Source organism: Mytilus edulis, chromosome 13, assembly GCF_963676685.1.
Source record: "Mytilus edulis chromosome 13, xbMytEdul2.2, whole genome shotgun sequence".
NCBI classification, from domain to species: Eukaryota; Metazoa; Mollusca; class Bivalvia; order Mytilida; family Mytilidae; genus Mytilus; species Mytilus edulis.
This window is the reverse complement of record NC_092356.1, coordinates 43,390,216-43,416,509: the sequence shown is the minus strand read 5'-3', so window position 1 is coordinate 43,416,509 and position 26,294 is coordinate 43,390,216. Positions and strand designations below refer to the sequence as shown.

Here is a 26,294-nt window from a genome sequence, read left to right as displayed (position 1 = left end):
ATTGCCTTGCCACTGTTCGACATATTTACTAAACATTTTAGACATAACAGTATTGACAACTGAGGTACTATCAACATAATCTGTAATGATACACAAATGTTCTGCATTATACTCAGAAAACGTCAGAAAAATTCCAATTTTTTATACACTTATGTTTTTTACTCATAATGTCTGCCCACATGACAATTTTTCTGTTTAAACGATCAGAACTCATATTGTTCAAACGGCACCATAGTCGAATTAAGCATTGCCATTGTTTTTGAAAGATAGGTATCCACCCCATATCCCCTGCAACTGCTATATATGTATCAATGTTAAAAGATTATCAAAAACGTATACAAACAAAAAATAACCAAAATACCAGATTTAAAATAAACATATAAGACTCATCAGTCTCTGTCATAGACTCAATGTAAAAAAAATGTAAAATAAAAAAAATCTCTACCTATACTTACCGTGCCTTTTTTTTTAAAGATGTAATAGGAAACACACATATTAATTTATTTGGCCTTAGTCTCAGGTGAAGAGATGGTCCGAGACCACAATTATTTCGTAGTGCATTTCTTTTAGAACATAAATGAAAAAAAAATCCCACCTGCGCTTTCTCAAAGAAACTTTTACAGTGTGTTGTACTACTTTTGGGACAAATTATATCAAAATTATAGAAAACTTCATCGGCTCCAACTATAAAATATGGACAATTTTATGTTTAGGGCGTCTTGAAATCTTTTGACAGCTTCCGAAGTGCTAATTTTAAACCTTTTTCAGCTGGACCAAATCACTACTTTCCTTTAAAATTCTGGACCCAAATTTTTTTACAGTGTAATTTCAACCCCCTACTTGCAATTTGAGGCATTAAACATGGAGAAATAAATTTGGAAGGGGTATAAAAATTAATGGCAAGTAACCCATTGTCAACACTAGGGACTATATATCAAAATCAAGGGACGACAATATTTCGAGAAAATCAAAGAAAAGTTAGTTATTTTAAAACATTTCAGTATAAATGACGTTTTTAAAAATATTAGACAGATTATTTTGTGTGAAAAGATCTACTGTTCCAAATCTGTTTACACAAAAGAAGATCACAAAAGATCACTTAACCTTATTACAATAAATAAGCTATACAGAAATAAATGGATTAAAGTGAAAGTAAGATTTCCTTTCCGGGAAGGTTTTATCTCACAAATACATGCATGTTAAAACGTTGTATTTGAAAGATGGGATATCCCCTGTGTATATGGGATGTTTAAAGCATCACAAATGGAAAAAAAAGTTATAATATATGTGTCTTGTTGACGATTAAAAAAATCATACATGTCAAATGTATTTGTAAAAGTGTTACTGTCGCTGCAATAAATGCAATAAAATGTTCGTATGATAGACTGAATATCTTTTATATTTTGACATTGTGTTGAATGTTTATGAAGAAATAGTGAGAATGGAATAAAAAAAATATTTTGAAAAACATAGGATTTATAATCTACATATTGTTGATTAAGATATAAAGTTGAAGATGGAATCTGTTCTAAAAGGTAAGATATACATGTAAAATATAAAAGATGTTCACTTTATATTGCTACTGATAATGAAAACGTTCAATACTATAACCTTCAAAATAAACGGTGACACAATTTTTCGGGGGGGGGGGGGGGAGGGAGGGGGCAGCTTAAGATGGGGGACCACTCCAAACATGCTGCAGTGATACCAGCCTATATATAAAACCAAATTTTCCCCACAAAAGTGGGTTCGGGTAATAAACCTGCCCCCATAAATCCGCAATTGGTGACCGAGTGGTCTAGGTAGTTCATATACACCAGCCCTGTCAACACTGAGGTTGTGATTATACATCCTGCTCCTGGCAATGAGCGTTTGCTATAAATTTTCATCGACTATAGGATTGCCAGCGTTCCGATCGAGGTTCAGATGTTTACTCAGTATACTGTATCTTCATCTGTCAATTAAAACTGGTCCTTATAATATAACCAAGTGTGCTGTAAGTGGCGTTACATACCAACATCCGACCAACCAATTTCAAAATACAAAATACATTTATGATATACAGTCTCTTACAAAAAAAGAATAGAATACTTCAAGCTAGACTTTTTGCGTGAATCAGTTCAAGGGAAAAGTAGCCTGAAATAAACCGTGAACCCATGAACACGGAATTTTTCAGAATTATAGCTTTCAACTTATTAAATTCAAACTTTAATTGCGGAAAACATTCAGCTTGGAATCATCTTCAAGTATAGATCTTAGCTTGTCAAAATAAGGAAAACAGAATGATAAGTGTTGTCTTCTGTATAGTGATACCAGAGACATATAATGCATATTATCATGATTATATTACATGTCAGTCTGCTAAAACAAAAATTAGAAGAAAAAAAAAGTTTTGAAAGTTCTGTTTTCTAAATGATTAATATGAATTTAAAAGAGACAATGAAATGAATCACTATAAAAGTAATAATTGTAGTAAATTACACGAGGTAGGGATATGTCCACTAAAATTCCAATCCCGGTCTATAACGCTAGTAAGTGATCTGGCATCCGGCATGATCTTGTCTTCATGCACACACATCTAAATTCAACATTCATGGTAGAAAATTGAACAGCAGTGAGTTTCTGGTGCCTTTATATATATATATATATATATATAACTTAGAAAATGTTGGTAGAACACTTAACTAGTCTATAATAAGTTTAAGGAATTGATCGTCAGTATTCTTGAGACTTAATTTCACCTATACTTTAATCAATCTGGAAATACGCCTGAGTGGTGCAAAAACTACTATTTTTCACAATTTGACTGACAGGAATTTTGATCTAGACGGTTATTGGATTTTTATAATACTGTTTTTGATCACTAGCCCTCGGTGGTAGCATTTTGAAATTCGACATCTATATTAAGGGTAATTATGAAACAAAATTTAAGATGCAGGGATGAGAATATTGATCCCCCGGGGGGATACAAGGAAATAGAACGTGCCGCTGAAATAGGTCACCTTTTCAAGCTTGAAAATGTGTGAAATAATCAGAAATATATGTTTTTCTCAATTGACACTTTAGTATCCCACTCTTATACCGCTTTACAGACCATTACACATCACATGAAACCAAAACAATGTCGGAAAAGGTAACATTTTACCTACGCAATATATGAAAAGGTAACATTTTACCTACGCAATATATGAAAAGGTAACATTTTACCTACGCAATATATGAAAAGGTATACATTTTTAAAATCTAAATTATATGAGAAGCGCCGGGCGGGATAACAGAACCCCAGCGACACCCCTATCAACTGATAAGTATTGACGTAGCATCGATCCCCCTCCGCCCCAATTATTGACTATAAACTCATTTCCAATGTTATCAGCTAAAATTGTCAGTCTGTAAATTGTTTTGTATGAGTCACAATTTTACTGCTTGTTGTTTACCCCTGAAAGACTATTTCTTAATTGTTGCGTTCGAGATACATTTTTTCGAGAAAAAACAGTTTAATAGTTTGCCAAAATTTCAATAGACAAAAGAAAAAACTTATTAGCACAAACACATTTATATTAAATGGTTATGACATACAGTATCGGGACAGTAAACTGACAATAGTTACATTGAAGTTATAATTATATGAGTGATAGAAACCGAGTGATAGTGGTATTAACAGGGGGAAAACTATAAATATGTTTGTATCGACAGTGAACACAAAGTCATGTCCGTGAACAAAATACCAAAATATAGGATACATATTAAAAGAAAAATAAATTATACAGATGTTCTTAATAAAAAAACAATCCGCATTAATATACTAAGTCTTGATCAGTTTACACAACGTGCAAAGCATCTTTCTAAAAATATTATAATATTTTGCATAGATATCATTTTAAATTAATGACAATTCAGTTTCTCAGTAAAGTTTTCCCACGAAGATTTTCCTTTAAAAAGGTAAGAGTTATTTATGATGCTTTTATAAATCATGTTTACTTTATGTTTCAACATGGATGAAAAGTTTGGAAGAGTACGTCGTTGTGCTTTGCAACATATTTGGGTTTTGCTCTTTTCTGCACATTGACAACTTCCGGAAATACAATAACATGCGTAACTTGATCATAAACATGTGAAGAAACGTCGTATTTGGTCAAATTCAAGGTGCTTACAAATATATGGAATGTAAGGTTATCGAAAAAAAATAAGTAAGAATTAGTTATGGTCCCTCGAAATCAATTATAGAAATTAATTTTCATATTAACCTATCTAAACTCCATAGGCGCGGAAATTAAGAAATTGTATTTGACAAAGTTATATGGCTGTATCATGGTACAATGTAGTATTGTGTATACAGCTGTATGTATCGGTATGAATAAGTCGTAGTATCCAATACTAGGTGAATTACTATGAGTGAAGACGCTGTCGATAATTGATGATTTGTGAGCGAAGATCCAAAGCTCTACAGGGCTACGTAACGGTAACAATTAAGACGTTTCGGCCGTGTGTGGGTTCGGCCTTGATCGTTTCGGTCATGTATGATGTAATCAAAGTTGTAACATCGAACACTCGACATAACAGATGTTGGAGTCTTTAACGGTAGAAAAATAAAAAATAAAAAAAAAATAGGAAAATTTCCTGAATTTAAAAAAAATAAAATAAACTCATAATTGTTAATTTTTTTTTAGACTTTTTTAAATCACTGCATTTGCGCAGAAATTTACTTCCTTTTACGGTCTTGTTTGGATGAGAGTTTGAATAAAATATATATTTATCAGTTTAGTAAAATATAGGATTGGCTCTCAATACCAATTCATTTTCAATAATTGTTTGATATATGAAAAAAACATTAATTACCTGATGAAAGCATTTCTTTGTTTACATTGAATATGACGTCATATCTTAAATAACGTCACAACTAGTAAATCCCTAACAACAGAACCAAAATTGGAAATTTACAGTATTTCCGTTTCTTTTATTAACATGTTTGAATCAGAGACATACATGTATATACACAGAGATTGGCAACTCCGTGAAATCCCGTAAAAGATCGCGGCCCGGGATGAGATTCTCGTCGATAAATATTAGAACATGTAATCAAGTCAGGGATGAATAACCTCGATAGATAATCAAGAAAAGCAATGGGAAAATTATTTCAGATCATATTATAATTTCTTTTCTATTAAAAAAACTACTTGAAATCGTTATATTCATTTTTATGTATTTATTGAGAAAAATATTTTTTCTGCATTTCATATAATTTAAAAATTCAAATCTGGTAATGATCAATTGTTATTACAAGAAACTTTTCTTTACCGCATATCTTTGCAATAGTTTGCTCCTTAATTACACAGTGAAATTATGTGTGTCTGATTTTCCGGTAATTAGTCCCTTAGAGTTGTGACTGTTGATTCACAGGTGTGCGATTACGCAATTTATTGCCCTCCGATCACCTGAATTTTGCCGGAGGTGAAGTTCTATATGGATTATAACTTGGTAATTGTTTTTAAAACTAAACAAATTCTGACATATTATTTTAACCATGACCAGAACTTTATTTTAACAGAAGCACTGGCCAATACTATAGTATTCAATCAGGAAAACAAAAAGTCTTTTAACATGTCAAAAAAAGAAATGAAGCAACTTTTTCATATATAAAAAATATGTAGCCAGTAGAACTTTGTATCGTGAGAAACTGATTGTATATATGTCTCTGTTTGAATTAAAAAAAATAATTCATACAGACTTCGTCCCCATTCACAGGTAATATCTGCCTCTTATTAACCTATGCTGTGGCACTGACAGAAATATTTGCTTTATACAGTTATTGGTTAGGCACAAGTCAGGTAAAGTGGGGTATTCTCTGTTTTCAGGGTACACTCCAGTTTTCTGATGTTAAAAAAAAACGTATACAGAGTGAAGGACATCCTTTTTTCTATTTCAATTTATGACAAGAAATTTACAAAAGCTGAAAAGCTGACGTTTTAAATGCATCAGTTGTATTTGTAAATACTGAAAAGTATTGCATGAACAACAACATATGAATAAGTGAAGCCTTTTTTCCCCCCGAGAATTCAAAAACGTACAAATCTTCTGTTTAGGAATCAATTAACCATGCTCCAAGAATAACTGATGATAATTGAATTTTAAATGTCACTTCTATTGAAAATTTCTTTTCATTGAAGTCATTAACATATCATCTCATTATTGATGATCAAGGTATGAAATGGTGATCAAAGGAATTGTTTTATTGTGAGTCAAGCATCAAAAAGTTAAATCACAAAAATACTGAAACTCAGAAAAAATTCAAATAAGATGAGATATTTTACTGGTTTAAAATCCAATTTACAGGATTATTACCAAAGACAAAAAAGATAAACATTGGTTATAATATACATAATCATCCAAACATATATCTGTCAACATTTATAAACATTGTAAAAATGGATTTGTTTATCCCAGCTCCATTATTAAAAGAAAATATTGTTCTAATAATATCTGTATCTAATCTCAAAGTGGTACCACAAAGTTAGTTATTAGAATTATACATGAATTTATAACCAGTTTATTTTAGAAGAAAGAACATTCATGACATTAAAATGTGAAATTCTAATAATTCTTATATTTCAGCATTTATTAAAGATATTTAACACTAGCTCAAGAAATAATTTACTTGATAAATAATTAATACAGTAAAATCTGTATAAACCAGCCGGCTACGGGACTAAGAAAAAGGGCCGGTTCGGACGGTGAGCCGGTTTATTCAGGTTTCCGTTTTGACCAGAAGTTAATGACTTGTGACGTCCGATATTTTGCATGTAAAAGTTCTCTCTGATTGTAAATTATATCTGATAAATTAAAATACTTCACTTTGTTTTTAAAGGCAGTGCTTTAAGGCCTGACTTTCAAGTCATGAGGTTCATCTTTCCTTACGCAGATCTTTGCTGGGGGTCATTTTGCAAGAAATAGATCAGGAAATGTTTAAATTTCTCCTCTACTTTTTGTGGTATGTATTGGTTTTTGTTCCTTTCATTTACATTGGGAAATAAAGAAACGATCAGTGTGTATTGTTCGTTTTAAAAATCTGTTTATTAATGTGTCTTTTGCATTATAAGCAGTCAATCTGATTACAAACTATCATTATTCAAATTCCGTGTGGAAAGAGGTCCGTTCAATTTCGAGTACTATTTGCGATCTAAAGATATTTTAAAATCATTTCACTCGTTGATATAACATGATATTATAATTAAAAGTCGACTGACCGTGAATTATATTGCATAATATACAATTTAAAGTATTTCTGTACGTGAAGCCGTATGACGTTATAGTTATTTCGGTCTCAGTTATGTAAAATATGAAATTATCGTTCCTGATAAGGGTTCCACTAATTAAAGACAAGAACCGTCAAAAAGTGATAAGAAGCGACAATAAAATTAAAATAGCGATAAGAAGCGACAATATAATTAATTTAGCGAGAAGAAGCGTCAAGAAGACTATATAGCGACTATACATTAATAAAAAAAAATGTCATTGCAACAACTTATTCCCCATAGATATTAAAAAAAACATGCATTATTTTTTATTATAGGGGCGGTTATAAAACATTTTTTATATTACTGTACATTGATAGATAAAAATATGTTTTTATTAAGAAGAAAGGGATAAGTTTTTATTAGATATAAAAAAAAATATATTTTATGCACACGCTAAAAAATGGCCATCAAAACAAAAAAAAATCAATTTCCTTTTAAAGAATTTATTGAATCAAAACCATGCAATATCATTTCCTTTCTAACAGTGAAATTCTTCTTTTTCATAGGGACATATTTGATAGGTGTAGCTTCACCCTATCACATCAAATGAGAATAGCCTCGTGAGAGAATTACGATTCGCTTGTCCCTTGTTAGTTATTGTCGCTTCGTCACTAAATTAAACTTCTTGTCGCTGTTTGTCTCTAAAATTCTTCTTGTCTCTTATTAATGAGACCAGTCAGTTCCGTCCTTAACTTCCGTTTTTGCACTGCAAAACAATCACACAATTAACGATGCCTAGTCCTTGTTGGTGTGTACCTGAGTGTCATTTAAGAGGAGGACTTGCATTTCTAAATGACTTAATAAGAAGGAAAACGTAGATTGTCATGTGCGATGCAATCGTAGAACCCATATCAATCAGCTGTTGTTTGCAAGGCACATTTTACTGAAAACGACTACGTTCAGGAAACTATTCATGGTAAAACTTTATTTTCTTTAAGAAATATATACTGTTATTTATATAATCGCCATGCAAGTAAACCAAAGTCTGTTTGCAACCGCAATTATCGTTTTAGAATAAAAAGGGGGGGTGAATTCAAGACGTCATAACTTTTAGGATTACGATTCAATATCATCTGTTTGACATTTTTTGGTTAATACTACAATTGTATGGTTTTTCTACAAGAGATATATTATACTATTTTAGCAGTAATTATGTAAATTTCGGTTGTAATGTCTAATGACAAGAATTCATGAGCTATGCCTCGGGCTTTCTTGAAAAATATCAATGACAATGTAAACAGGAACAAAACATTGACATGAATGATGCTCTCCACCTATGTTATAGTTATTTAGGTATGTGTGTTGCACAAGTCTTTCACAAGTTTCAAAAAAGCTAATATTATAAAACTTTTTTCAGGGCACATACCCACTTTATAGAGACTTGTCTACTGCCATGCATTCCCATCCTATTTTCATGCACCATTTGTAAGCAAGAGACTGAATGGTTTACAAAATTAAAAATCAGGACGGTGTCCCGTTAAACCAAAAGAACTAAACTGGATGAATATTGTAGGAGAAATCTAGAGGAAAGTTTTGATTTGTGAAATTGGTTTTCCTGAACAGATGTACATTCATCCTGCAGGAAAGATTTATAACTGTCCACCACCAACTGACGAGCTAATGTTGAGCTTCACAGATGGAATTACTCAAACACCATAAATGCCTATGTTTTCAGCACAGATTTCACAAATCATGACACAGCTGTGCATTTTTATGCCCCACCTACGATATTAGGGGGGCATTATGTTTTCTGGTCTGTGCGTCCGTTCGTCCGTTCGTCCATCCGTCTGTCCCTCTTCAGGTTAAAGTTTTTGGTCAAGCTTCAAACTTGGTACACATGTTCCCTATGATATGATCGTTTTAATTTTAATGCCAAATTAGAGTTTTTACCCCAATGTCACGGTCCACTGAACATGGAAAATGATAGTGCGAGTGTGGCATTCGTGTACTGGGGACACATTCTTGTTTATACCTGTTAAGAGTTGAAAACTAAATATTATTTTTATATAAATAAACATACCGGTATATTGTGTCATTTTAGAACTTATATTTTTCCAAAGGATGCATGAATGAAAGTAGTGAAATTCATTTTGCTTTGATATATAGATTTGAATTACAATTGTTCATGTTATTGTAATGCATATAAAAATAAGGAGATGTGGCACAATGTAAATATATGATATTCTGTGAGTTTATCAAACTAAAGGGGATAAGAAATGGGTATAAGCAGTTACAGGACTGTACTACTGTACAATCTCCAACAATGAGAAAAACTTATACTGTAAAGAGAATTTCATATTTACAAGTAAGTTTTGTTTTTGCATTGAATAATTTTCTTCTATTGTCTTAAAAGCAAATATGGGAAGTGGTTAAAATGCTAATGAGACAGCTTTTATGGCCACCAGATGTCATTGTTACCTTGATTAAAAACTCCTTTTTAGCTCACCTGACCTGACTCATCACTTGGTTTCGTCGTCCATAAACTTTTACAAAAAATCTTCTCTGAAACTACTGTGCCAAATTTAACCAAACTTAGCCAAAATCATCATTGCGGTATCTGATTTAAAAAATGTGTGGTTAGACCTGGTCAACCAACCGAGATGACCACTATGGCCAAAAATAGAACATACAGGTAAAATGTAGATTTTGGCTTATAACTCTGAAACCAAAGCATTTAGAGCAAATCTGACATAGGTTGAAATTGTCTCTTCAGTGAAGATCTATCTGCCCAGGAATTTTCAGACAAATCTGACAACCCGTTCATGGATTGCTGCCCCCAAATTAGTAATTTGAAGGAAATTTTGCAGAGTTTGGTTATTATCTTAAATATTATTATAGATAGAGATAAACTGAAAACAGCAATAATGTTCTGCAAAGTAAGATCTACAAATAAGTCAATATGACCAAAATTTTAAGTTGACCCCTTAAAGAGTTATTGCCCTTTATAGTCAATTTTTAACAATTTTCATAAATTTTTGTATTTTTTGTTAATTTTTAAAAAATATTTTCAACTGTAAATACTGGGCCATGTTTATTATAGATAGAGATAATAGTAGCACCAAGAATGTTCAGTAAAGAAAGATCTACAAACACATCCCCATCATCAAAAACACAATTTTGTCATTTTATATGTGTCCGTTGTTTAATATGCATATAGACCGTCCAAGGTGAGCGACACAGGCTCTTGAAAGTCTCTAGGTCATTAATACAGGTAGATAACTTTATCATGTTTATACTGAAAAATAATTTTGCTTGGAGGGAGAATTTAAAAAAAGTTCTGTCTTCAAAAGAGTTGACATGTTACTATGTACATTAACCATTATGTTACTTGATGTTCTAGCAATACACACAGAACGGAGACTAGTCAATCTTTGTGAATTATTTTTCATAGGATAGGAGTAATTGAATATGTGTATATAATCAATAATTAAAAATAGTTTTAATTACATTAAAAAGGAAAAGTTCTTATGTCTTAAAAATGCATTTCATGGCAAGGTACAGAAAATATACTGTAAACAGTAGACTATAGATATAGGTGAACTAGGTACAAGAGAACTCTAAATCTTAAATACTACAAACCACCTCTGTTCTATGGAAGATAATGATATAACTGGACTAGAAATACACACAACCTGTAATTAACTGCCTTTACAGCGCTTTCGCGCTTTGATTCATTGTTTGCATTTACATCTTAATGCTCGCGTTTTTTGGATTGTCAAACGAGAGCTCGATTTACTTTCTAATCATTAATTTGAAATGGAATGGCCGATTCAAAAGCCAGAATATTATCAAACGTAATTTCATCACTATGGAAATGTTGTCGTACAGCGTACAGTACCCATTGATTGTTGTCATCCGGGTGTTTTCATTATCAAGGTCATTTGTTTAGGGGTTCACAACAGGGAATCCGGGACTTCCAAATCATGATGTTAATTTCTTACTCCGCGATTTAAATTTGTTTATCCAAGATACAATGTAATTTCACTCCGAGATATATTTGTTGTGTCTTTTCGTTTAATTGACGCGTTTATAATGTTTTAATAAATAATACAGATCACTACTGTACGATTGTAAGTTCACAGTTTAACACTTGACTAATTGATTACCTAAAAAGCCATATTGTATAACAAATATGTTTTGATTGCATATCGATCATTGAAATTAATTGGACAAGGTTTTGACAGGTAATAATTAATGTAATTAAGAGTATTGGAACTTCATAATTAGAACGGAATTCGGAATACACAGGGTCCAGTTTACAACGGGTATATTAACAAAGTCTTTGAAGGGGAAAATTGGGACTTTCATTTTCGGCCGGAATGGACAGGAAACCGGTTTATTCAGGGTCCGGTTTAATCAGGTTTGACTGTATAAATCATAGATAAGTGTAAAGCAAATTATTATGTAATCCTCTGAGGGTTAATTGGCCATAAAGCAAAGATTAGAGAAGTGTTATATACAAATTGGATTTCTCACTTTTTAAGATTATTTAACAATTTGGTAAGTACATGTGTAATTAAGGATCATAAAAAAATTAATACCAAATAATGTAAAATTTGATTTAGAAAAAAGAGATATATATAAGCGATAGAAACTGTTCTCATAAATTATTTTTTCTAAAAAGCATTTTAATTGGTGAATAAAACAAGTCCAACCAGCACAGGTTTAAAATATGAAACCCTAGGGAACTAACCATTACTCTTATGGTTGGATTCGAAATAAACATATACATGTAGACATCTTTGTTTTATTCACCAGGTTTGTAAACTTATAATTTTGTTTGATGAAAAATATGATATAACCTATATATATCAACATTGCTGCAAGTTTTGTTAATCTAAAATCGATTTTACATATATCCCTATTGGTCAATCAATTTTTCCCAAATTAAGTTAAAAGGGGGGTGTGGGGGTCAGTGAAAAAACTATGTGAATTAAGTTTTTTATCCTTCATTGAACTTTTGATGTCATCCCTTAGATAAGACTCGAAATAAACATATTTATATAAGGCAAAATTACAATTTTGTAGCAGCCAAAAATATTGAACCTGTTTTTTTTTTTAATTAGGGGTCATCCATAATTGTCAACCATTTTCCAAAGTGTACAAAACGTACACTTGGGGGGAGGGGGTTAAAAAATCAACATTTTTACCGTACGCTTTTTTTTTTATTTCCAGAATTTATTTCGTTTCCGTAGGGAAGGTCGATGTATAAAATCGAGAATTGGCTTGGGTGTGTTTCTCTTCTTATTTCTTCTTCATTATTTTCCCATGATAATATTTATTTCGATATCATAATTCTCCTCAATCCGGATTGAACGATTAAAAGATCAAATCATATGAAAACTAAATCTTTCAAAAATGTAAACTTGTAAAATATTTTAAACAAAAAGTTTTCAAGCATTTCTCAGTACCCCCTATTGTCAATTTCACCTGCTTTATTATAGATCGTTATCGTTTCACTCTGTTTAATAAACAAAACTGATGGAAACACTAAATTCTTTGAATGTTTATATTGACAAGACGCCATTTTGTGAAAAGATTTTAAACTGGTCCTTCGATTAATATCCTTGTAATGTATTCCAAAACAGTAAACCAGTAAACCAGAAGTAAACTTATTTTTCTTAGTATAAGCCTCCTTTAATTTGGAGCACCTCCATATGAAGTTTAACCTCAACCTTAAAAATTATCCAATATATGTACACGTTACAGTATATATACATAAACGATAATAGTGCATGAATGGCATATTAACAGGGACCTTTTGAATAGAAATACAGGTGGGAAATTTAAAAACTTAAAATGTTTTAAAACATTACACTTTTATTGATTGCTGTCTTAAGCTCTGATTCCATCAACAACTGTCAATCCATACTTTACCAATGCAATATAACCATGCATTTCCCTTTCTTTGATTCTTAGCATAGTTTATGTGCCCTTTTGTTAATCTTTTGCATGCTCTAAGTGCTCTTTTTCATTGGAGTTCCAACTGTGTGATAGGGGAAACACTAATCTTTGAACTCTTTATTCTAACAAAACACAAGCATCACAGATAGATGTCATCAAATAAAACAGTCAGATATGTTTTAGTTTGTTTTCAATGCAAATTTCTATATTAAACTAAAATATAATAAACAGGATCTTCTTTTTATTAAGAATGATTGATTCCTCTCTTGAAATCTGAAAATGGTTGATGTACACTTTTTGAGGGAGGGTGGGGGGTCTGAAAAAGTGTACGTTTTGTACACTTTGGAAAATGGTTGACAATTATGGATGACCCCTTAAGGAGTTTTTGTATCAACACTATTTCTGAGCCATCTTTAGATAAACATGTATGTGTGGCCTATTATTTGCAGGACCATCTGTAAAATGTGTCAATTTTGTTTCAAGTCTGTAGACAGACATCAGTCCTGCTAAAGTAATTAGCAAAGAGTTGAATTCCATGTTTTCCCCCCAATATTTCTTTAAGAACTTTTGTCAGTCTAAATTGATTCTTGATAATACCAAATCATGCCAGATGTTGTAAATTGGACATATTGATCATGTTGATTAAAGACCTACTGAGATAACAATTTGTTGTTCTGTCATAAGATGTCCTTGAACTTCATCAATTGGATTTTTTTGAAACACTTATGGTTATATCATGGTCAATTTTTCTAGAGGAAGAGTCAATGATAGGGTGTAAAATAACTAATAAGGCACTTTTTATAATGTAACTTCTACTTACATTTTGTACATTACAAATTATATTTCCCTTTTATTGGAATTTTTTAAGTTAGTTTGATTAAAGCTGTTGAATTTATAAACATGTTTGCCATCTTTTTCTTGGTTAGCAGAAAGTTTGACTTGTGTCCCCCCTTTATATTGAACATGCAAAGATACTGACACTTGCGGATGTGTAAAGACAGACATATTCCCTTCTTGTTTCTGTATACATCTGTTACATATTTTGTGTTTTCCAGAAGAAATTATCCAAGCAGATTGGCATGCTTCATTGTACTTCCATATTTGTCTTCTTATAAAATTATTTTATATATGAATTTTCTGTGTTTTCAGCAATGGTTAAGAGATCAGCATGGGTGACTGGTCCCCCTCCTATGAATCCTTCAAAGAGATATGTCAACCCTGGAACAGAAGAACAGATGGTAAGTGATGTAGCTGGTGTTTTCCTCATGGTCAACATTTTTTGTTGTTGTTAATATAAGAAGTCAATGATTAAAAATTTAAATAGGACAATAAAGAATAAATACCTGGTCAATAGAAACAATTTTCATCCATTAGCATCAATAATTTGCATACATGGGTACAAATGTAATTCAGACCACAATCATGGCAAAGTAGGGAGATACCACCTTTGCAGTTGTCATGCAAAATACAAAAATAACAAAAGAGGTAAAGATGCTTGGATAATTTTATTCTTAAAATGTATTAAGACAATCCTTCAATTTTCCTGAAGTCTCCCTTTTGGGACTTGACTTCTCCCAGAAGTCTCCCTGTTGCGTCCACTTCTCCATATAATTTTGAAGTGTGGTGACCCCTGATCACCATGAGCATGTGACATGAATATTGACAATACAAAAATGTATTTATAAGTGAAATAATGTAAAACAGTGTAAAGTTAACATTTGGTATTTTTTTCCTGAAATATTATTTTGTGGAAGTTCATCACAGAATGACAGAGGTAAATGTAAAACAGCATTTGTGCAATAACGTTTTGTTCCAAAAAAGTAGTTATGTGTCAAATAAGAATAAGTCTTTATAAAATTTGTAATATGAATAAAATGGTTGTACAAAAAAATGTATTTACATGATATTATGATCGTAATGAGATAAACACACTTTTACTAGTTACATTCCTGTGGTTTGAGCTCTTCCTGTTTACTATCTATAGTTGTTTGCATAGTTTCCGAAATGACAATACATGTATATGCTATACCCTTATATTACAAACAAAAATAGAGCAGTTGTACGAAATAGGTACAATCACTTTGACCTTGAGAATGACTGATAATAATTTCTGTTATGTGCATCTGTCACAGAAAATTTGGATCATTCATCATGTTAATGTTAATCATGTTTGTATTGATATTGTATATTGCATGGATTTTTTAAAAATTAAATGTTATTGTTTTTGTTTTTAGAACTTTTGTAATACTTTGACTGACTGAATTACTGCTATATTTATACTTTCTCTGAAAAATAAGTAGAACCTGTATTAAGAATACAGTGTATTTTGATGATGGGTAAACAATTAGAAAAATGCACTTTACATCTACTATGTTGATTTTCACATTCTGGTCCATGACCACAATTATTTCGTAGTGCATTTCTATTAGAACACAAATGAAAATAAAAAAAATCCCACCTGCGTTTTCTCAAAGAAACTTTTACAGTGTGTTGTACTACTTTTGGGACAAATTATATCAAAATTATAGAAAACTTCATCGCCTCTAACTCAAAATATGGACAATTTTATCTTTAGGGTGTCTTGAAATCTTTTGACAGCTTCCGAAGTGCTATTTTTCAACCTTTTTCACCTGGACCAAATCACTACTTTCCTTTAAAATTCTGGACCCAAATTTTTTTACAGTGTAATATCACCCCCCTACTTGCAATATGAGGCATTAAACATGGAGAAATAAATTTGGAAGGGGTATAAAAATTAATGGCAAGTAACCCACTGTCAACACTAGGGACTATATTTGTGAACAAAGAAAATCAAGGGACGCCAATTGTGGTCTCGGACCTTCTGTCAGTTTATCACTGGTCTTGCAAAAAAAGAATATGACTTGTTTCCTATTGTACTTAATGAACATAAATTTGTTTGTCATTTCCATGGTTACTATTGCTACCTGTATTGTCATTACTGTATATGAAAGGAATAAATGTTTCTATGATAAAAAAAAATCCACCTTATGGTCTCACCTTAACATAGTAAAACAAATAGACTGACGGTGCTGTTTCTGTTAAATAGTAAAGTGTGGATAACCATGACTTAATTGATTTTGGTCATCCTTTAAAATTGAATTATCTCCCTTACCATAACACATTTAACAAAATGAAAGTTATATTATCAGATGCAATATACAAATTATTTACAGCATTTTTGTTTTTGAATATATTTACAGTCAATAGAGGGGTACAAAAAGAATAGATGGAAACTAGCTATTGCATACTTATTATACATATTGACTGGTGGATTACTACGATTGGTTTTCTACTGGTTACCGCATTGGTTACTGAAATTTACCCATGACAAGTGCTTCCTACACCAGGCAGACTCTGTATTATTACAGGTAGATATAACATTTATATGTAGGTATGTTGGAAAATGTAAAGAAGAATTGCTTTCTGGTAAACCTAATTAAGAGCAGAAACATTTATTTATAGATCAGATTGAAAAAAAAAATTGATTTGCATATTCCACATTTTTTGTTGAAAGTTGAAACTTATAAAAAATATAAAACTGTACAAAATGAACAAAATTTATGCACTATAGAAATTAGCCCAGAGTCAGAGATTGTTTTTTTTCTAAATTTCGTGTTTGACTTGATTTACCTTCTAGATGCCAAATTTCAATTATTTAGAGTGAACAAAAAAAGTTTAAACAAAGGATTTACACCTACATTTACAACCTATTAAACAAATTGCTATATTTTTTTATAACATCATTTAACTAAATTTTTCTTAGGGCTATTCCAGAAAAAAATGTATGGGGGGTTGGAAGGCACATTGTATTAATAATACATAGGTGATGGGTATCAGAGCAACTTTTCGCACTATAATGCACTATAATTCTCAATTACAATTGTCTGGGTGGTGGGTGCTGACAAAAACTGCCTTCCACCCCTCTCCCCCCCCCCCCCCATACATTTTTTTCTGGAATAGCCCTTATCAAATGCTTGAAAACAGATTGCCGTTGACAGAATATCATAGCCTAGCTTGTTGTCATTATTAAATGTAGCAGTATATGTAATTACCTATCATAAAATCATGAAAGGATGGATAAAACATTATAACATTGTATGTTGTATGTGCTTTAGCTATCAATAGTATATCTCACTAAATGCTCGTTGAGAATTAAGTTGCATTTATTAGTTTAAAACAAAATCTGTTGCATCAGACTTGTTACTGAAACATATGTTATGATTTTGTGACAACAATGTTTTATTTTTTGTAGGATCAATATTTACAGTGGTTTGTTTCTAGAGTTGTCATCACAACAAAAGATGGCACCCGTGTTAAGATCGTCAAGACATCGGCATCCCTTATCTTTAGACCTAAACAAAGAGACAGAGAATTGGAAAACATGTCGAGATACAAGGTAGCTGTTCTTATAGATAATCTTCATCTTTCTGGTGTTTATCGGAAATAACATACTAAAAGGCACACCATTAAACAAATATTTACATATTATCTCATGGTAGCACCTAGGTACAGAAAATATATTGAATGTGCAGTGTTCTCCCAAGTACATGTATTTCAAATAGCAAAATGAAAGTAGGAAAAGCACTGTTTTACTAAGATCATATCACAATATTTATGGAATCTCTTCAGATGGTACATGTAGTACCAGGGTAAAACATATAGCATCATGGTACCATAGTGCTATTAAGCCTAGGGTCAAACAAAATTGTGAAAAACTTCCTATGTATTTCAACAGTTAGAGCATGCAATGTACTTGGGGTGCTAATGTATTGTTTGAGGCCATGTTATAATCTCTTTGTAAATAGTGTTTGATTATTCATGTTGTGAAGTTTCTGTTTCATTGACATGTTTGTCTACTAGCACTGAATTTATTCACGTCAAGTTTTCGTTTATTTCAAAAAAATGGTTATGACATATTTATGTGTTTTTTCATTAACAGGAAACAACAGAAACTTATGAGAACTCGTGTAATTACAGCTCTGTGAGTATAGATAGACAGTCAACATTTATTGGTGTCACTAACAAAAACAATAAAAATTAAACATTTGTTGTCACTTTATTGACAATCCACAATTCATTGAAACAGAACTCAATCAAACTTGAAAATATTCTTCGACATCACATGAAGTTGTGCACTTGCCAATTAAGTTTTGATTTTTGTGGTTTTTAGGGTTAAACATTCAAAAACATGAATTCCCTGTTTTATTATATATTTTAAAACATATGTGTTTTCCCTGGAGGACTCACATTTTTAAGTCACATTAGACACTGAGTTTCTGGAAATCAAATGAACTGTTTTGAGGATATCTACACATTATTGTTTTAGCAAATCTACATAAAATGTAAAAATTAGGATATGTTTTCATTTTACAGTTTTGATAGCTTAAACTATGTGTTTGGATAATGATATTCTAGTTGTAAGTGTATTGAGATTGAAGTTCTGTCATTTTATAATTTCAGAATGATGATAGTTTAGTGAAATATTTTATGGTTAAGAAAGTCAAATATGTCTGGAATACTGAGAAATCAGATTTCTTAAAGCTAAAGTAAGTATATTCTTATATGCACTGGTATAGTTTTTATACCCATTTTATACTCTTCATGTGGCGTGTAGAGACCACATTGCAATGTGGCTGCTAAATTACATCATTTTCCGGCTGGAGATTTAAAACTAAATTTGTATAAAGTTCAAATAATCAATAATAGATTCTACTTGGTATAAAGTTTATCTTAAATTTCTGAGCTATTTTGTAATAATTGAACCAGACCTGGATCTTAGAAAAAATACTATTGGTATTTCAGAAAAATTGATGTAAATAATTGTGGAAAAATATTTATTTACATTGATAAAGGAGATATAAAGGTCGTTCAAAAGCTTTTATTTCCTTTGGTATTCCTTGGATTAACAAATTTTCAAGGTTTCCTAATGAAGGGAGGTAAATATTTTTTTTCTGTCAGATTTTAGACAATATGGTTCAATGATATCAAAACATCTGTCTTAAGGGGGCTTGCGGACATAAATATTTTTTTTTTAATATAGAATTTCGCTATATTTTTCTATAAATGAACTTTATCATATACTTATTAGAAAAATGAAATAAAAAAATGGGTGAGCGTGCATTTAAGCTTACAATCTTGCTTCAAAAAATGCATTTTTTTTTTAAAGGTACTTATTTTCTGTTGAACTAATAGGAGAAATAGAGATAATATCGAAATAAGAAAAGAACTAAATTACAGAAATCGCTTAAATTTTACAACAGTTTTGTTTAAGTACAGCTTATTTGAAAAAAAAATGATAAAAATATATGTCACCGATGAGAAAAAAAGATATTTCAATTTTAATGCCAAAAATGACATTTTTGCTCTAAAGGGAGATAATTTGGAGTTTTTTCAATGATATAAACATTTTAAAAGTCATCTGGGGCCAAAACAAAATGCTGTTTTCGGTTGATTTTTGTACCATTTCATAAAATAACAACTAATAGTGTAATAAATAAAATTCTCAATGAAAAAAAAATAGACACCTTAAACACATATGTCAAATTGCATTCCTTGATAACTTTTATGCATAGTATAACTACATTGTTTCAAATCAAATTATAGAAATGTTTCCAGTTGAGTACAAATAAAATTTATGTTCTGAGACCATGTTTGAATGATCTTTAAACTAACTTTTAAATTGTTTCAAATGATATATCTTCGATGGAAATTAATAGATTTGAATTAAAATCATGATGCATGCATTTTTTAATGAGGTCATAGATAAAACTGTACAGCAACACATTATATAAACAAAATGAACAAGGCTATAATCTGATAGTGAAAGTATAAAGATACAGTTTATAAAGTCAATGCATTTGGCCAGCACAAATAGAACAGTTGCTGTACTAATATCTGTTTTGAAAATTTGATAGAAGAAAAAGTTGAAAGATTATTTTCATATTTATTTAAGATATTTTATATTAATTGTAGAGGACTAGATGAAAATATGTGTTCATTCTTCCATGAATCTCAGGGACTTAGTTATACTGACCAAATCAAAAGGTAAGTTTTAAGTGCTAACTGAAGTCTGTTCACAGGTCGAGTTACAAAAACCTGCAGGTCTGAGTATAACATGATTTTCTTTTATTTCTGTATACAAATAAGGAGATGTGGTATGATTGCCAATGAGACAACTATCCACCTAAGTTCAATTGAAGTAGGTGTAATTGTGGTACGTAAAATATTAAATTGAATGATTATACATGTATTAATATTCTGCTTACTGCTATTGTCAGTTCTGATAAATTCATTATGTACTTTAAAATACTGATTTGGTATGATTTTCTACATAAACAACTAACCTCAAGAGACTAAAGGAAAAGGATTAGGATTTCTTTACATTTATGGGAAGTAATGCTATGAACACAGCTATGCTTAAATCAGTCAAAAATCAGGGTAACAAAAATAATATAAAAAATTGTTATATATTGAATAGGAAGATGTGGTATGACTGCCAAAGAGATAACTATCCAGCAGAGAGCAAATGGTAATTTTACCATAGTAAAAGAAAAAAACTCAAACCCAACAAAATTATCAACGACCCCCCTCCAAACCCCCCCCCCCCCCCCAAAAAAAACAAAAAAACAAAAGGACTGAAGTGAGAGCAACAGATTTTGTATTTGAAGACTACTGAGGGATATTAGATTTTAACTTCATACAAAAATGTATATTTTCAGGAGGGTAGTTTATGGAACAAATTCCATTGCTATACATGTTACTCCAATTATGGTTTTACTATTTAAAGAGGTGAGTGCCATAACTAGGTAAGCAAACAGTAGTTATATATTGTATGATGTAATAATTGAAACTATTTGTACCAGAAAGAAAAACAAATGTTTGAAGAAAGCAGACTATTTAGTTATTGATTGACAACTTCCAGCTTCTAAAATATACCCTGAAAAGAACCTTAGTACATGTTGGAGACATTCCATCTAAATGATTTCTTTACATTTATGGGAAGTAATGCTATGAACACAGCTATGCTTTAATCAGTCAAAAATCAGGGTAACAAAAATAATATAAAAAAAATGACAAAATAAAAAAAAAAAGAAGACAAACAGAAAACTTTACTTTCAGATATGGAGTAAAAAATTGATATAAATTTTAATCTTAATTTTCATTCCTTTAAACCTTCCAGCGTTAAGTATATAGGTCCCTTATGAATTTGAGCTATGTGCTGGTTGTATCATTTCAAGCTTTGCCACCATTTTTAAAGTGTTTAAGTTTTCAAATGTAATGAGAAAATTCAGTCATTGTTTCCATTTTTGTGTTCTAAATGCTCTATGAAATAAGATATATGATGTAAGTCTTAATTTTATGTGTTCCAAGCACTAAGCAAAGTTTTATGATTTCAACCCCAAGGAACAAGTTTATGAACTGTTTGTATAATTTCAGGCATTATCTCCCTTCTATGTGTTCCAAGCCTTCAGTGTATCTGTCTGGTTCTCTGATGAGTATGAGATATATGCTGCTTGTATCATTGTAATCTCAGTAGGCTCCCTTGCCATGACAATATATCAAATTAGAAAGGTATGTATGATAAACTTTGTCAAGAATGTTAATATGAGTTATAACTCCAGAGAGGATTTTTAAATGGAATACAATGAATAAATACTTAGGACATTATGTACAAAGTACTATCTTTTTTGTAAACCAATTATAAGATCAAGCTAATTATTAGTGTAGTGCATACTTTGCATGTATAAAAAGATAAAAAGTACATTCCGACTAAAAGTTAGAATTTTCAGACTTATGGAATTGAGAACATTTGGTGCCATGAGTTAGTTATCTGTCGTTTTATTTGACCAAAATCGACTTTAACAAATCAAATGTGAGATACTACAATCCATCCCTGTACAAAAATATTTCAAATTTAATAAAAAAAATCTTACTCCAAGCAAAATTTTATTTTCACAATGTCAATGAGCAGCTGTCGTTATAAAATACAACTGCAAATTTCTGTTGTCATTCAAATAAAGCTTAAAACCTTTTTTCATCATAACATTTAGAATTGTTAAAGGATTGAAGATTTGGAGTTTCTCTTTACATTTTCAGGCACAAAGGGCTTTAAGGAATACAATTCAGTCGTCTACAATAGTTACTGTATGTAAAGGGGAAGAAAGTAGGTATTGTTTGAACAGTAGTAATGGAAATTTATGAATTGAATGCTCATGATTTTGGCTATTAGATGTCAATTGTTTCCATGGAAATTACTAAATTCACATTCTGTTTAAAATTACTGGAAACCGTGATGAAATACTTAGCAGATAACTTTTAAGAATTGGAAAAATTTAAAGGTACATTACAATGATAAACAAGTTTCCAGGGATCTTGGGAAGCACAGTAGATGAAACATTTAGCCAAATTTGATAATACCTTTAATTCTTTAATATCATAACAGATTATAAATTCATCAATTTAAAGCATACATTAATTATGTTTGTAGAATATGAAGACATTCCATCAGAAGATTTAGTCCCAGGTGATGTTATAGAAATACCAAGACGTGGATGTTTTATGCAGTGTGATGCTGTGCTTGTTACTGGAAATTGTATTGTTAATGAAAGCATGCTTACTGGTAATTTACGTTTACTAACAGTCTATTTATTTATTTTGGTCAAAAATATGATACATATCTGTTTATTTTGTATGCTTGTATATTATAGATGTTATAGAATTCAGATTTGAAGATGAGTTTTGAGAGCCAATGAGACAACTATCTATCCAAGTCACAATGTATAAACAGTTAACAATTATAGGTCAAAGTACTGCCTTTATCACAGAGCCTTGGCTCACATTAAACAACTTGCCATAAAGGCCCCCGAAAAGATTAGTTTAAAACAATTCAAACAGGGAAACCAACTGTCTTATCTAAATAAAAGAAGAGAAACACTTATAAACTAGACCAACAAACGACAACTACTGAACAACAGACTCCTTGTTCAGATATTTAAAAAAATATTGTGAACTTCATACTGTTGGTTTAAAAACCTAATGGTCAGTTATATTTTAACTTACATCTTTGCCTATAAATATAATTATTCTAATTATTGATTTGTAGGTGAAAGTGTTCCGGTAACAAAGACTCCATTACCTAATCCTAAACTTCAAACCAATGATGGCAGTAAAGATATTAAGTTTGATATTAAAGAGCATGCCAGACACACCTTGTTCTGTGGTACACATGTTATACAGACACGATACTATGGAACACAGAAAGTGAAAGCAGTCGTTGTAAGAACAGGTTTGTTCTATTGATATCAGAGAAGAGTATCAATACAGCCCTTGTATAAAAATAAAGAGATGTGGTATGATTGCCAATGTTACAACTATCCATCAAAGTTCTAATGAAGTGAATGTATGCAATTATAGACAAACGCATGGCCTAAAATGATGAGAAAAACCCATTCTGTGTGGTCAGCTATTAAAAACTCCGACATAAAAAATATGAAACAATTCAAATAAAAAAACTAATGGCTTAATTTATAACAAAACATATTATGATCCACAAAAGACCAAGTTTAGATGCACAAAGTCTTTGAGGCTATATCATTTCCTATTAAAAAGAATAGCAAAATTTATCAAAGTTCAATGTTGCCTTAGGGATATGAAATTTTAGTTTCCTCATAATTTTTCAATTTTTTTTAATATGTTAGAAATCAATATAATACCTAACACTTACTATTTCTTTTTTAACAGGATTTTACACAGCTAAAGGAGAATTAGTCAAATCAATACTATTCCCAAAACCAGTGGACTTTAAGTTTGAGAGAGATACATATAAATTTGTGGGTGTACTTGCAATGATAGCATGCTTAGGATTTATATATACAGTTATAATGGAGGTAAGTGCTGAAACAAATATTGATAGAAAATAATGAGATCTATTTAATGTAGCTTTATCTATTTATATTATATTGGTTGCAATGAATTACATTGATTTCCCAGTCAAATAAAAACCGATAATTTCACATGTGAAATAAACGTGGTTATTTCACTCTCTGACGTCATACAACAATAGGCGTTGTCTAGATGTCGATAACGTTGGATCAAAACATGCGTAGGAAAAACATAGTTCCTTACATTTTCTACATTAATTTCATAAAAAAAGAGCCATTTGCCAATGTAATAAAAAGAATAACTAATCAAAGAATTCAAATATCGAAAAATATTCAACTCAGGACCGAACAACACTGATAATTAACTCATGCGCTATGCGCATTCGTGAATTAATGTGTTGTTCGGTCACTCGTTGAATATTTTTCTCTATTTGAATTCTTCGATTAGTTATTCTATAAATACTATAATCACTAGAAGATGCCAGCTAAATCACAGTACATTTGGACAGATGTTGAAACAAAGAGTTTGTTTAATTTTGGGTGCAGTACATCGACTCTGCATGCATGAAAGAGAATAAGACACGGATCAATAACGATTTCCAAATTGGGTATTTTATAAAAAAAAAATCATATATCTATATCTATGGAAATAAGATTATTTCAAAGATAAATTTAGGAAGTACAAAACACTATAAAAGTCATATAACAAATATTTTGACTTTGTATTGGTTTCAGAGGAGATGTGAATTTACATATTATTTGAAATCTATCCATTTGTAAAATGACTTTACCAGAAACACACAAAAACATTGTACACAACTTGTTTATAAATATTGCAAAAATGAAAAAGGAATAAAAAATGTTGTACTGGAGTAACAGGCAGAAACTTTTAGAAATTGTTTTAGTCCATAATTCATGTTTACCCTGATAAATTTTTAAACGTTTCATTTAACTGATGATTTTATAATTCTCTTCAGATCAGGAATGGGAAGACGGCAGGCCAGATGATATTACGTTGCCTAGATTTAATTACTATAACAGTGCCACCTGCCTTACCAGCTGCCTTGGCTGTGGGCATTGTTTTTGCCCAACACAGATTGAAACAGTTAAAAATATACTGTATCAGTCCCAAGGCTATAAATGTGTGCGGCAGTATTAATGCTGTTTGTTTTGACAAGGTATGATTCTCAAACAGGAAATGATACAAAGGTGTCTCGTTATATATAGGAACTTTAACCTTTCAGACAGAAAAAAAAGTGACATTCGTGATAATCGCTATGAATTAAGTTAGGTATAAAGAAACTTAAATTAATTTAAATTATGTTCAACTGATTGCCAAAAATGCATCAAAAAAGTCAACAGACATTATAGGAACCAAACATGATAAATTATGGATTTTTTTTTAATATATGAATGAGAATAGAGATGAATCCTAATTGGTATAAAGGAGATAACATACCATTCAATAATAAAAGGGTTTTAAAAAACATTTTGTATTAAGATGTTTGGAATTTCATAAGAAAATTTTTGAAACAAAATAGAATAAATGTAATAAGGAAACATGAACAAAAAATTGTGAAAACTCAACTAGTAAGACATGTTTTAAAGGTTATCATAACTTTTATTTTGCCATGTTGAAATTTTATATGCTGTTTCTTTCCAGACAGGAACATTAACAGAAGATGGATTAATGATGAAATGTGTTGTTCAAGTAGACAACAATCAGTAAGTTAGAGTTTTAAATAATCATTACCAGATTTTAATCTTTAGACCAAAATAATATAAAATAATTTTTATTTCAAAGAATGCCCCATTTTAGTCTTAATTACTCTGATACAAAACATTAAAGATTTCATGTTTAATCCACGAAATTCAGTATTGTCACGCCTTGATGATGAAAATAAAAGAAAGACTCAAACATGCTGTTTCCAACAGGGGCAAGCAACTCAATGGTATTTGGTTTGCAGTTGAATAAGCATTGACATATGATCATGTGTAAGGAATGATACACAAGGTTAGGCAGGTTTAACTCCAATCAATTTTCTTCTATGTTATACCAACTTTTTTTTAATCAAAGAGCTGATAGCTCTGAGGTGGAAGAAGGTGAATAAAAGGTAACCTGAATTACCACAAAAGCAGCCCCACTTACCAAGGCTGCTTTGATCCATTATCGTTATGATGTATTTTTTTTTCT

At 30.9% G+C, this 26,294-nt stretch overlaps 1 protein-coding gene across 4 annotated transcripts in view; it reads left to right on the top strand.

Moving 5' to 3' along the window:
- Positions 1–1,179: 1,179 nt before the first annotated feature.
- LOC139501199 (polyamine-transporting ATPase 13A3-like) overlaps positions 1,180–26,294 on the top strand; it is a 39,600-nt gene continuing 14,485 nt past the window's right edge. Inside the window, exons 1-15 of one of the 4 annotated variants that reach the window (XM_071290189.1) lie at positions 1,180–1,535; positions 14,349–14,437; positions 16,421–16,588; positions 17,473–17,616; positions 18,160–18,201; positions 18,681–18,766; positions 20,193–20,264; positions 20,939–21,008; positions 21,657–21,791; positions 22,317–22,383; positions 22,708–22,839; positions 23,323–23,505; positions 23,961–24,106; positions 25,078–25,278; positions 25,764–25,825. In XM_071290189.1, coding sequence (XP_071146290.1) covers positions 1,517–1,535; positions 14,349–14,437; positions 16,421–16,588; positions 17,473–17,616; positions 18,160–18,201; positions 18,681–18,766; positions 20,193–20,264; positions 20,939–21,008; positions 21,657–21,791; positions 22,317–22,383; positions 22,708–22,839; positions 23,323–23,505; positions 23,961–24,106; positions 25,078–25,278; positions 25,764–25,825 — 1,616 coding nt within the window. In that variant the 5' untranslated portion in view covers positions 1,180–1,516. Of the gene's footprint in view, positions 1,536–4,062; positions 4,191–14,348; positions 14,438–16,420; positions 16,589–17,472; positions 17,617–18,159; positions 18,202–18,680; positions 18,767–20,192; positions 20,265–20,938; positions 21,009–21,656; positions 21,792–22,316; positions 22,384–22,707; positions 22,840–23,322; positions 23,506–23,960; positions 24,107–25,077; positions 25,279–25,763; positions 25,826–26,294 lie in introns of those variants that run through there. The other 3 variants (XM_071290192.1, XM_071290191.1, XM_071290190.1) reach the window with 3 other exon arrangements.